General features: G+C 38.8%; 1 protein-coding gene across 4 annotated transcripts in view; it reads left to right on the forward strand.

The window, feature by feature from the left end:
• The window catches only part of TAF15 (TATA-box binding protein associated factor 15), a 34,487-nt gene that overhangs the window by 13,911 nt on the left and 7,773 nt on the right, over positions 1 to 12,803 (forward strand). For 3 of the 4 annotated variants that reach the window (XM_030536335.1, XM_030536331.1, XM_030536332.1), the window contains exons 6-7: positions 1,776 to 1,972; positions 3,683 to 3,797. In XM_030536335.1, coding sequence (XP_030392195.1) covers positions 1,776 to 1,972; positions 3,683 to 3,797 — 312 coding nt within the window. The remainder of the gene's footprint in view (positions 1 to 1,775; positions 1,973 to 3,682; positions 3,798 to 12,803) is intronic. The other variant, XM_030536333.1, reaches the window with a different exon arrangement.

The raw sequence follows: 12,803 nt of genomic DNA on the forward strand, positions 1-12,803 counted from the left end.
AGTTGGCAAGGGAAAAGAACTTCTCTCTAGTTCTATTCCAAACTCATAGAGTAGCCTTTGCTAAAGGATGTGTGTACATTTCTGGAGGGTGTGAATTTTTTATTAATCCATGGTAGCCTAGCGGTATTTACACTGCCACAATTTTCTTCTTCAGTAAAGACTCACTGCTGTCTGGGTTAGAGCACCTCTAATCTGCTACTGCTTTGAGCTGGCTGCTTAATGGATCTGTACACAGTATCTGCACTCACTCTTGGTCTTTTCTTATTCCGTATAAATTTCTATCGTCATCCATGGTGTTTCTGCTACAGTTTTATCTGGCATGACTACACGAAGATGTTGAAAGAAGAAAGCTATCCTTTGCAAAATACTTATTTGACTGTGGCTCTTCTTCCTAATGAAGAAATTGCCAGATCTTCTTTAATTTGCTGAAATAGTGGTTTCACATCTAAATCATAGAGCTCTTCTAGGGTGTTTTTAGATTTGAATTCCCAGGTATCATATACAATTGCCCATTTGTACCCAGATGTTTTCTGGAAGAATGGCTTTTCAGAGTTTGAGAAATATATAGCTAGAACTTCATATTTGATATAATTTACTTTGAATCCAGATGGTTTCCCAAAGAGGGACAATTTTCTTATCCTGAAGAGCATGGAGGACCAAATTCATCCTTAGTGTAACTCTTAGAATCATAGAAGATCAGGGTTGGAAGGGACCTCAGGAGCTCATCTAGTCCAACCCCCTGCTCAAAGCAGGACCAGTCTCCAATTAAATCATCCCAGCCAGGGCTTTGTCAAGCCGGGCCTTAAAAACCTCTAAGGAAGGAGATTTCACCACCTCCCTAGGGAACCCATTCCAGTGCTTCACCGCCCTCCTAGTGAAAAAGTTTTTCCTAATATCCAACCTAAACCTCCCCCACTGCAACTTGAGACCATTGCTCCTTGTTGTGTCATCTGCCACCACTGAGAACAGTCTAGATCCATCCTCTTTGGAACCCCCTTTCAAGTAGTTGAAAACAGCTATCAAATCCCCCCTCATTCTTCTGTTCTGCATACTAAATAATCCCAGTTCCTTCAGCCTCTCCTCGTAAGTCATGTGCTCTAGCCCCCTAATAATTTTTGTTGTCGTCCTCCACTGAACTCTTCCCAATTTTTCCAAATCCTCCTTGTAGTGTGGGGCCCAAAACTGGACACAGTACTCCAGATGAGGCCTCACTAATGCCAAATAGAGGGGAATGATCACGTTCCTCGATCTGCTGGCAATGCTCCTACTTATACAGCCCAAAATGCTGTTAGCCTTCTTAGCAACAAGGGCACACTGTTGACTCAATTACTCTGTGGCTGAATTTGGTCCAGGATATTTGTGCAAGTAGGTATAAACCAGGAGGAACAGTCCTTGCACTAGCTGTCTAGATTTTCACTATGATTGCTAAAATTATCAATAGAAAACAATAAAATAAAACCCATGTTTCCTATCGTGTTAGCATTTTCTGTTGATTTTGTTTCTGATGTTGATGCTGATAGTGATGATGATACACACGTTTCTGCTCCCTTGTATTTGAAGCCACACTTAGCCAGGTCAAATAGTATAGTATTTCTGTATAAATAAAGGTGATTATTTTTTTTTTCTTTTTGTTTTGTTTTTTGAGTCCTGAAGGAAATCACGACTAGGAAGTCTGACCAGAATCATTGCATTTGTAGCCATTATTCTACTCTCTCCATCCTGGGAATATAAACTCTGTTTACTGTCTAATAATTATTATTCCTCTTTATTTTCAGTGGAAGAGCCTCTTTATATGAACCCAAGTCAAGCTATGGTCAGCAGCAAGGATCATATGACCAACAGTCAGACTACGGCCAGCAGCAGGGCTCATATGACCAGCAGTCAAGCTATGACCAGCAACAAGGTTCATATGGTCAGCATCAGAAATCCTATCAGTCACAGCAAAAGGAAAGCTTCAGTCACAACACGCAAGGTAGAGCATGCAGAATGAGTGTAGCATCTTTAGCCAAGTTAAATTGAATAATTTTGTTCTGTTTTATGATATGAAACATTCTGGGTTGCTGCATACAGATTATTATTTGGGTGGAGGTGAAAAGCAGTGAAAGCCTTTTTCTCCAAAGTGGTGAGTGTTTCTTGGAGCACGATGGAGAACTCTTACTAACTACACATGACTTGGTGGGGTCAAAAATTGTATCCACAAGTGTGTGTGATTTTTCTGCACCTTTTGATAATTATTTTCTGATTCCTGAAACTTTTTTTCACCTTGTTCTTCCTTATGTGGGGGAAGAAAGGTTTTCACTTTGGGTTGGAGGGTGGATGCCCTGATCAACACTAATGTTATAAGAATCTTCATCCCAAGCCGGCAGCTGCCTTTGTTAGTTACATTAAACAATAACAGGCGATTGGCATGCCCTTTTCAGCTCCCTTGTTGTTTCTTTCACTGGGAGTGTTTATATTTTTAAGAGGAGGGAGGGAAGTGAATGTCTTATAAGGATGAGTCCCACCAGAAAGGCTTTCCATCCTTTCCAGTGTCTAGGAGCACAGTCGCCTTTTGAGGAAAAAAATGAAGATATTTAAGAGATTATGAATTTGCTGCCTGTGTCACTTCCTTATGGAGGTCTGGCTGTGTGCATAGGAGATCAAAACTGTCTACAGGGAGTTGACAGGCAGATGAAATGACTTTCCCTGCATGTAAGGAATCTTTCTTGTCCCTCCCATCCTTAAAGTATGTTTGAAAAGAAGAGAGGGGCTCTGAAAGGGAGCTGAGTCCTGTGGGCAGAATCCAGGAGAAGGAAGGTGCGCTTGTTCAAGTTCTGCCACTTTGTCAAAGCTGCTAAGGAAAAGGAGCCTGTAGTTTCTTGAGGTTTTTGCTCCCTCTGTTTATGCTCTACCATCAGCTTGCAGCAGTTTAGTTACATCTTTCTGCCCTGGTGGCTGTTACGGCAGGGTCTCTTCTTTGTTTCACTCTTTTCCAGACTAGACACAAGTGGGGAGTGAAGCAAGATGGTGAGTCTGAAGCAGCATGGGGGGAGGAAGAGAATAAGAAACTTTGCAGGTGGAGTAAAGGCAGAGTGGGAGACTTGGGGGGGGGGGGAAAAGGCTTTCTCGTTCGTTCACTGGTATCGTGAAAGCTGCAGGGCCAGAGCTGACTATCACTGGTTCCATATTCCAGTACTTTGTACTCTTATTTGCCTGCCTGTATTGGAGGGTTACTGGGAAGTGGAGGGTAGAAATATCTCCTTATGCACAGCATGCTAGGCACCTTGGAGTCTGTCTTTACTTCTCTGGACAGTGGTGTGATCTGCTTTACTTATCACAGCACCAATGTCTCGGCTTCTGTCTTGACAAACAAGTGATGTGAAGGTTAAAACATAGCCTTTAACCAAACTGCGTCTGTCTTTTTCAGGGTAGGAGAAACTCAGCTGAGATTGTAGGCACTATGGATTTATTTTTTGCAAAATGTGATGTACCAGAATATGGTGGTATCCACATTCTAAGGAATATCCCGTCCCATAGTAATCTAGGGAGATAAACCAGGACTTGGTTTAGGCCTTGTGATTGTGTGGAACAGATGCAAGAAGAGTTTAAAACATGGAAGTTTTTTATTTTTAACTAGCAAATTTAAGCAATGGGTTTAGTATAATCTTGCAGTGCAATTTACACATACTTTGTGGTTCTCTAGATGGTCGACGTGAAAAGAGTAGGTATGGAGAAGATAATAGAGGATACGGCGGTTCACAGGGAGGAGGTAGAGGGGGATATGAAATGGATGGAAGAGGTCATATGTCTGGATTAACGTAAGTGATTTAATCCCAGTACGTGCAAATGTATTTGTAATATCTTGCTATTTAACTGCTTTGGTTTCCGTGTTTAAGCTAACACAATTCAGATTTTTGAGCACAGAAAGCTGAAGGTAGTTGCTTTCTAAAATTACACTGAGCAGCCTGCACTGAAATACCAAAGATTTAGCCCAGGGAACATTACTTATATTGGAATAGGACAAGACTTAGAATGATGATCATAAAGACACTTGGTACATTTTATATCTGATAGATGTGATACAAGGCTTCTCAAAGAGACAACTCTTTGAAGTCAAGTATTACATGTTATAAACCAAGATTCTTTCTAGATGCCTTTTAAAAAAAAAAAAAAAAAAAAAAAAAAGAGAGAGGCTCAGAAATAGAATTTAGAGCCAAAGTTCTGTAGCCTAGTGGCCGAAAACCCTCTGGCAGGAAAGTATGTTCCGTATATGGTGACTTATTATAGTAATATCACCTAGGTCTTGTATAGTGCTTTATATCAATAGATTTCAGTGTGCTTTACAAAGAAGACAGGTATTATTATAGATGCTATGCAAGGTTTGGCTCATAGTCTTTCTGCTTTATTAAAGAAGGTTAACTAGACAAGATTACTTGATCTTGACTACTTCCCCCTCCCCGCCCCAATATTTCCTTTTGAAGTAGTGACTGAATAAACAAACATGAACCTGATGGAATTCAACAGCTTAGCTACATTTTTTTTAATGACTGTTCTTGCTATAAAACTAAAACAATGGTGGCCTCCTAATTCAGTTTATTTGCCTTTTACTAGATGTCAGGTTTTTATACCTAGGCCCTGATCCTACAAAGACAGACTTATGAACATGCATAACTATATATATGTATAGCGTTCATGCTTGTACATAAATTTGCAAGATTGGGGGAGTCTTTGTTTTAAATTTCATTTAAACTGCCCAGACTACATATAAAGTTAGCAAAGATACAAAGAAACTATTAATTTATACCTGCTATCTACAGTTCTGGGTTGCAATTCTGTGGCTGTAGGGCAGGACAGTGTGAACTAGAAATTAAAGCTACCAGTAACCTATGAACTGGTCCTTATTAACATCATCATTCCACTGCCCCACTGGGCTGCTTTAGGTTAGTGCTAGATCTGCTGAGGTGTAATGAGAAGTAGATATCATATTGTTTGGGGGGAGCAGTCGAGGTTTAAGTAAAATAATCATGTCTCATAATGTTGTAGGACTGCCTTTCACATGTAAATATGGTATTTCTCTGAATGGACATGTTGTTGAATGCTTTCCATAGGTTATCTTGTAATATTAGACTGTTTAGGGCTCACTTGTACTATGAAAATAATTCAGTGTTTCTCATAATTGAAATAAAAGTGAGATCATGTCATTTAACCGGGTTATAACTTGGTTTACTCTGATCCCATTCATATAGGAATGTCCAAATCATGTTATAACTAGGTTGGTCCTACATTATTCTTCATTGTAACCAATTTGATAGTGTATATGGATCCTGAATATTTTGACTTGGTATATGGTATCAAAATTACTAGAGGCTCATTTTAGATGGATCTTAAAAGTGAGCGAACTCTGTCCCTTTATAATTGGCAGCTTTTGTACAGTGTAAGCTTCACAGGCAGCAAAACCTCTTCAGATGTTCAATTTCACTTAGAATTGAGGTTTTTAAGACTATTGTAGCTGCTTCATTGCGGGTAAGGGTTTCTTATAATTCCCATGATAAAAATAGTGCTTTGGGGTTTTTTTTTGCTTTGAACTTGGGCCTCTCTTAATGAAGAAATTTTAAAGTAAGCTTCAAAAGACATACAACTGCTAGACAGTGTCCATTCAAAACAAACTTGTGTTTTGCAAGGTGGTGGAACAGAAGCTAGAAAAATAACCACTCCTCCATTACGGTTGTTTCAACAGATGTATAAATAATCATGTTGGCGCGTAAATAATCATGTTGATATGTAAGTATAGTTGATCCCATTGCTTGACATGCACTTTCAGGAAAGGAAGTGTGGATGGAGGTTGATAAACGTGAAGGCGTGTATTAGTGGGAGGGGGAATGGAGCCATTTTTAATGACCGTCTTCCTCTGTTCAGCACAGCACACTGATGGTGTTTAAACTTAATGACAAACTAAAATTTGTCCTAGAATTTTTCAGCCTAGATGCAGTTGTCTTCTATTTTGATTAAGGTTTCTACTCCTAAAAAGTTAGTTTTTACTCCACATTCAAACACTTCTTGACCAAGTTCTAGCAAAAGCTCGAGTTGTTTGCAATCATAAAATAATGTGGTGGAAGAACAACTTTAATAATGTAACAGATCCCCACTTTTAGTGCTGAGAACAATATTTGCCAAAAAAAAAAAAAAAAAAAAGGCAGCCCAAACCTAAAACCAACTTTGAAAAGCAACTTGTGCACATATGCTGAGGCTACTTCTGATAATTATTTGTTACACAGTGTTTGACTGCGATAGTGTTTTCCATGGTAACACTAAAATGTGATATTTCCAGTAATATCAGGAAGTATTTAACTCCTAAAGTCTTGTCTAAACACAGTTTTTGTACTGCTATAACTATATAGGCTTGAACATTTGCAGTTAGTGGTTTTAAAAAAAGTTACACCAGTCCTTAGGTTGCACTAAACATTTCCAACTTAAAGAAACGTATTTAAATTATTTTTAACGATGCTGGAACATTTGTCTGAAGTACCTTCTTTGCACTTTTCCTGGATGGTGCATGAAATCATTAGCTAATCTGAGACTACAATGGATTAATGTCCTTTGCATATCAGCTGTTCATAAAAATGTTCTAGCTCCCCTGATGGTAACAGTGACAGGAGGGTGGTCCAGCCACAGGTGTTCTTACCACTTAGGCCAGGTCCCCAGGTCCAAATTTCTTGGTCAGTGTGTAGTCAAGGTCCAGACTTCAGAGATAATAATAATGATAAACAAACAAAAATTTGGGGATCTGTTCAAAAGCGTCTTATGGTCCAGATTTGGCCCATGGTCCACCTGTTGACTCCCCTGACTTAGTCTAACCCTACTGTGAGCCATGATGAGCAACAGCATCGTTAAAATGTCAGCAGCAGTTAGTGCCTATGCTGGCACTGCCCTGATTTCCTTTGCTAGCACTTTTTCTTAACAAGGGAGGATTGCTAGGTGTGGAGTCATATCTGTATTTGTGCAATTCCAGGCTTTTGTGTGGGACAAAACCAAATTATTGTTCTCAAACAATAAGCTCTCAAAAACTGTTTCCATAAGCATTTTGGACAAAAGTAGCTGAAAATAGATGCTTCTTAAAATGTTCGTTATTGTCCTGACACTAAATGAATGAATTAATTACTTTCAAGATAATGTGCAGGGATTCCCAAAAATGTACCTACTTTAGTGCCTATAGCATTCAGTTCACTTCCTGTACATGTGCAGAGTCATGCAGCTTTGGGGGAAAGAGCTAATATATATGAGAAAATTGCTGCTCAAATCCAGTAACCCATAATCAAATTCAGTAGTTTTTAACTTTCTTCTGCCCCAAATGCTCACATCATGGTAAGTACCAGTGGTCTCAGAATTGCCTTTTTTTTTTTTTTTTAATGATTTTATGCTGGATCTCTTGGAACTTTAGATGCCAAATAACAATCCATCCAAACTTCCATTTTTTTTATTTTTTTTTAAACGGACTGCTGAGACTCTGTGTGCCACACTTTGTAGCTAAGAACAAATGTTAAATCTGTACTATAAACCCATTTTTAAAAAAAGTTTACAACTGAAATCAAACAAAACCATCAGATATAGCTTGAGATGCACTGACTTTAGGGCAGGGTCATACTGGCACTTAACCAGTAACTATTCTATATGGCCCCCCCCCCCCCCATTCTGTACTCTTATGGTTAGAACACTAGGAGTAAGGACTCCTGAGTTCTGTTCTTAGCTCTGCCTCCAGCTTTTTCTGCCTTTGAGCAAATTGCTTTTTCTCTCTGGAGAACAGAACGTGTCTCAATGGGTATTGTGGTGCTTAATCCTTTTCTGCAAAGTGTCTTGAGCGCATTAGATGAAAGGTGCTATGGAAGTGTGTGTGGAGGGGGAGAAAGGGGGCTACCTAAAATCCCGAAAAAGTCACTCAAATCAGTGCAGTGTCAATGGAACAACCTTAATTGTTCTGTCCCCTTGTATCAGAATCTGGACTCAGTGGGTGAAGTTCTGCCTTCAGATTATACTGAAATTTGGGCTACACCCACACAGCTTCTTGTTCAGTGTAAAACAGAATTTGTTCCACTCCATCATTTGAGTTGTCACACAGCTAAACGTAGGGTTTTCTTGGTTGTGTGTGATTAAATCTAAACTTGTTTTTAAGTTCGTTGTATTACAAGTGAAAAATAAGCAGCAATGCATAAGTGTTGTATTTGGTTCCTTTGTGTGGGGACTTGGCCTAATCTAGTACCAAGAAATTGTAGTATAGCCAAAGTGTCTTATGCTATCATGCCATTAGTGTTTAGAGTTATTGTCACATTATTCGCTTTCTGTACATTCTTGTTCTGGCTTTAGAGTTTGGAAGAAGATAAACAGGGACACAGCTTTATGGAATTCGGTGAATAAATGATAAACTAGCTTTTTAACTCTTTGTGTGGAACTTCATTAGATAACAGTAGTGATTTCTCATCTCTTTGTGTCCACGTTACATTTTCAAGTAGATCACCTCCTGAAGCGGTTCCTTTATAGTAGCACAAATTTAAAATACCTTGATAGAAGTAGAATCTATGGCTTTATTGCTGTGCTAAATAGTCCGTTCTCATTTCAGTTCTATTTAGAAAGATACGTCCTTGCACATGACTCCCATTGTGCTCACTGAGAAGTCTAGGTGCATATCAGAGGGCAGAATTTGGCCTTTGGCTTTTAATGCCACTTGTTCCAATATCTGCAGCTTTTTTCTCTTTGAAAGGAACATTTATGGCTTGAAGCCCTCTAAAGTCATTACAAGCGTGCAACATTGATAAAAAGGGAGTAGTAAAGTATTTGAACAACTTTAGCTGAAAGATGCTGCTTACTTCAGCCATGATTAATGCTCAGTTGATGCATCTTTCCTTTGTAACTTTTGTGATCTTGGGAACACTGGTGATACCTGTACTCCTAAGATTCTAGCAGTTTTTATCCCAGATGTGACAGGTTTGGTCATAGAGATCCCCTTGGGACTGTTACCTGATATGCTGAAATTACTTCTGAGCCTGGTTTCCCTGCCAGCCTGGGACTTCCAGAACTCTGCCTTGTTGAGCCAGACACACCAGCCTGCTGCAACATAGACCCAGGATCTGGACCATGCCCCCAAAACTGCTGACTTAACTGAAAACAGCTCAGCAGGCTACCTGTCTCCAGCACCCAGTTCCCAATGGGAACCAAACCCCAAATAAATCTGTTTGACTCTATAGAAAGGTTATACAGGGTAAATTTGTAAATTGTTCACCCTCTATATCATTGATAGAGAGAGATGCACAGCTGTTTGCTCCCCCATCAGTAATCACTTACTGTGGGTTTATTAATAAACAAGTGATTTTATTAAGTGTAAAAAGTAGGATTTAAGTGGTTTCAAGTAATAACAGACAACAAAGTAAGTCACAGAGAAAAATAAAACATGCAAGTTTAAGCCTAATACATTAAGAAACTGATTACAGGTAATAGCTCACCCTCAGAGATGTTCCAATAAGCTTTTTTCACAGAATAGACTCCTTTCTAGTCTGGGGCCAGTCCTTTCCCCCTGGTACAGTCCTTGTTCATTCCAACACATATCTCAGGTGATATGGGGTTTTCTCATGACTGGCAGCCCCATTGTCCGGCACCACCCCCTTTTATAGCTTTGGCACACGGTGGGAATCTTTTGTGTCTCTGGGTCCCCACCCCTCCTTCTAAATGGAAAAGTACCAGATTTAAGATGGATTTCATCATCAGGTGACATGCTCACATGTCACTGCAAGACCCTAGTCTTCATTCTTCTTGGGTTGGGTCACACTTACACAGGAAGGCTTGCAGATAGATAAACCATTTACAACCAATTGTCCTTAGTCAATGGGAGCCATCAAGGTTCTAAACCACCATTAATGGCTCACCCTTTGCATAATTACAATAGGACTTCAGAGTTATACTTCATATTTCTAGCTTCAGGTACAAGAATGGTACATGCATACAAATAGGAGTATATTTAGTAGTTTATAACTTTCGTTATACCTTACAAGAGACCTTTTGCATAAAGCATATTCCAGTTGCATCATATTCACACTCATAAGCATATTTCCATAAAACATATGGAGTGCAACGTCCACACCAGACTATGCCAATAGGTTTGAAAATAAATGAAGATGGGTGGATACCAGCTTACAGTGACAGCATGTTTGTGGCCTTAGGGTTAATTATTGTGAATGGTGATTAGGATTCACTTTGGCTGCCTGAATTTCAATTTTTGTATTGGTGATATGGCTGAATTTTTCCTAATTTTCTGACTGATTAAAGGATGTTTTACAAACCAGAACTCTAGCTGATTATGTCATATTCGGTCTATATATAAAGCTTATAAACGGCAGTATACAGTGTGATACTAGTTATATGTTACACACACCCCTGTCCTCATGTGTCTGTATTCTATTGCATCCATGTATTGCCAAACAACCCAGTTGCTGAGACTGTCTTCTTAGGTCTTCATGGTAAATCTGAGGCTGCACAGCATCAGCTATTTAGAGCAAACATGTCTGTGACTTTTCCCCCTCGTAGTGCAGATTTTGGGTCTATATTCAGGCACCTCTTCTGTTTCTTAAGAAACCAAAACCTAAATTCCTGTTGAGAAGGTGAGAAATAAGATGTTTGTCCCTGGGTCCCCAGCAGCTATTCGCAACAGTCTCAGGAGTGGAAAAATATAACACTAAAGTACATGTGAAAGAGGAAAATTTGTCACTTACATTCATCCAAGAGGTCTGCCATCTGACTAACACAGAAACAGTTGTCAGTTGGTCACATGAGACATAACGGCGAATAATCAACACTGAAGCATATTAAGACAACAGTGCACTTTTACAGAATATAGTAAAAATGTAAACAGTTTATAAGTTGCAAAAAGTGATCTCTGTTAGGTAGTAATGCCTTCAGCCTGTGGCTTCAGGCATTATGTATCCAGCTCGGTCAGTATTCGTTTTCCATAACATCCTGATTGTTTACTGTAAATAAGTGTCTTTTATTTCTCTATCTACATCTTTCATGTTGTATATTTACGAAACAGAAAAAATGCACGTTCTGAATTGTGCAGTCCTGATGAACCGGGGAAGGAATCCAGAGTTTGAAATCTTGAAGACAAAATTTGTGTGACTGATTCATTCATTATAAATCAGTGTACTTAGTTCTGAGCTAATATACCAGTGGGGCGAAGTTTTTAATTGACATTTAATGAGAAGGGTACAAAGAAACCTGTTGGTCTGTTCTTAGGGGATTGATTAGAGTAAATTGTAGGTGGTAGAAATGTGTTTGCAATATAATTTTTGTGATCGCCATTCTTCTTTTTATCATCAGTCTTTAACATTATCTATCCTTTAGTAGAGGCTACTGTAAATAGTATTTGGAACTCATACATTTTTATCTTTCATGCAGCTGAATATAATTGCACATGAATAAGTCTGCCATTTAGTGTTTCAAATAACTGTGTATACATAACATTTGAAAATCAACAGCAAGTTTATTAAAGTAGATCCTAGCTGAAAGTAATATTCCATGAATGTAAATATAACAGCAGTTGCTGCAAGGTTGTGTCATGATATAACAGCTGTTTGTTTTCCTTGTATGGTAATAGGTTTAAAGACTTTGCTTACATAATCATTAATGAAATCCTGCCCCTTGTTTTAAGACAGACTTGTCATTCATAGAAAACTTATTTGACTTTTTAAAACTGTAAATTACATCTTGCGTTCATGACTTCACATTTGTTATAACAGAAAATGTATATTCGGTATCCTAAAGGAATTAATCCCATATTGAAGCTTCATAGCCTATTTTACTAATGTCCCTTATTTTAAGCTCTTGTTCCACACTTGGACCTTGACAAATTGAGAGATTAGAATCCCTCCAGATTTTAAGCAAACTGCTGCAGTGGCTGCTGCATTAGCTGTAGGGCAGAACCTCCAAGGGTTAGGCAAGGAGTGCTAGTTGAGGATGTTTATTTGTACTCTCTTTTATCTTAGTTACTCTGCATAAAAGTTCCCAAAATGAATTTGCCAGTTTAGTCCTGGTAACTGCTGTGGAGACCCTGCACTCCCACACACGCTTCTAGTGTGGGAAATAATCAGTACCATGAACCACACATTAAATAGAATAAGTGTGGGCGATAGCAAGCTTTTACTTCCATTAAATTTGGAATGGGATGTCACAACAGCTAAACTCCCCTCATTCGCTGGCAAGCTGTGTGTGTAATATATTAACTTGGTCTACATTTTGTGCCACGGGTTTCAGAATGAATTAATTAAAAGTTCACGACCTCTGCTATTGAAGCTCATTCTCAGACACACACTTTATCATTAATGTCAAGTGCTAGTAGTACACTGTAGCACAGATTCCCAGATCCTAACACACCCTACTTCAGTGTGTGCTTAGTAATACTAATTTATCCAAATTAACTTGAATGCATAAGAAGAGAGGTTAATTTCGGTTCACAAGTGGTAATTAACTATCCATGCAGCTGCTAGATTGGAGTAAAGCCCACTAATTTTTATCAAAAGTATGCCTCTGTTTTAAATCCCTGTTTTAAATTGCATTCATTTGGTACGTAGGCTGGAAAAGGGTTTTTAAATTAGTGTACACCCACCTTTTGGTTCAGCAGTTCTTTTGGAGGTTAGTTTCTGGGATTAGCTATCTGAAAGAAGAATCTTTGAACACAAATAGTGTGCAAAACATAAAGGTGATGACTGAGCCACTAGACAGTAATTTTTGATCAGATAAGTGTAGATTGAGCCTTAGGCTCAGCACATAGAGACTTGAGGAAGAAA

Source organism: Gopherus evgoodei, chromosome 17 (genome assembly GCF_007399415.2).
Source record: "Gopherus evgoodei ecotype Sinaloan lineage chromosome 17, rGopEvg1_v1.p, whole genome shotgun sequence".
Lineage (NCBI taxonomy): Eukaryota > Metazoa > Chordata > Testudines > Testudinidae > Gopherus > Gopherus evgoodei.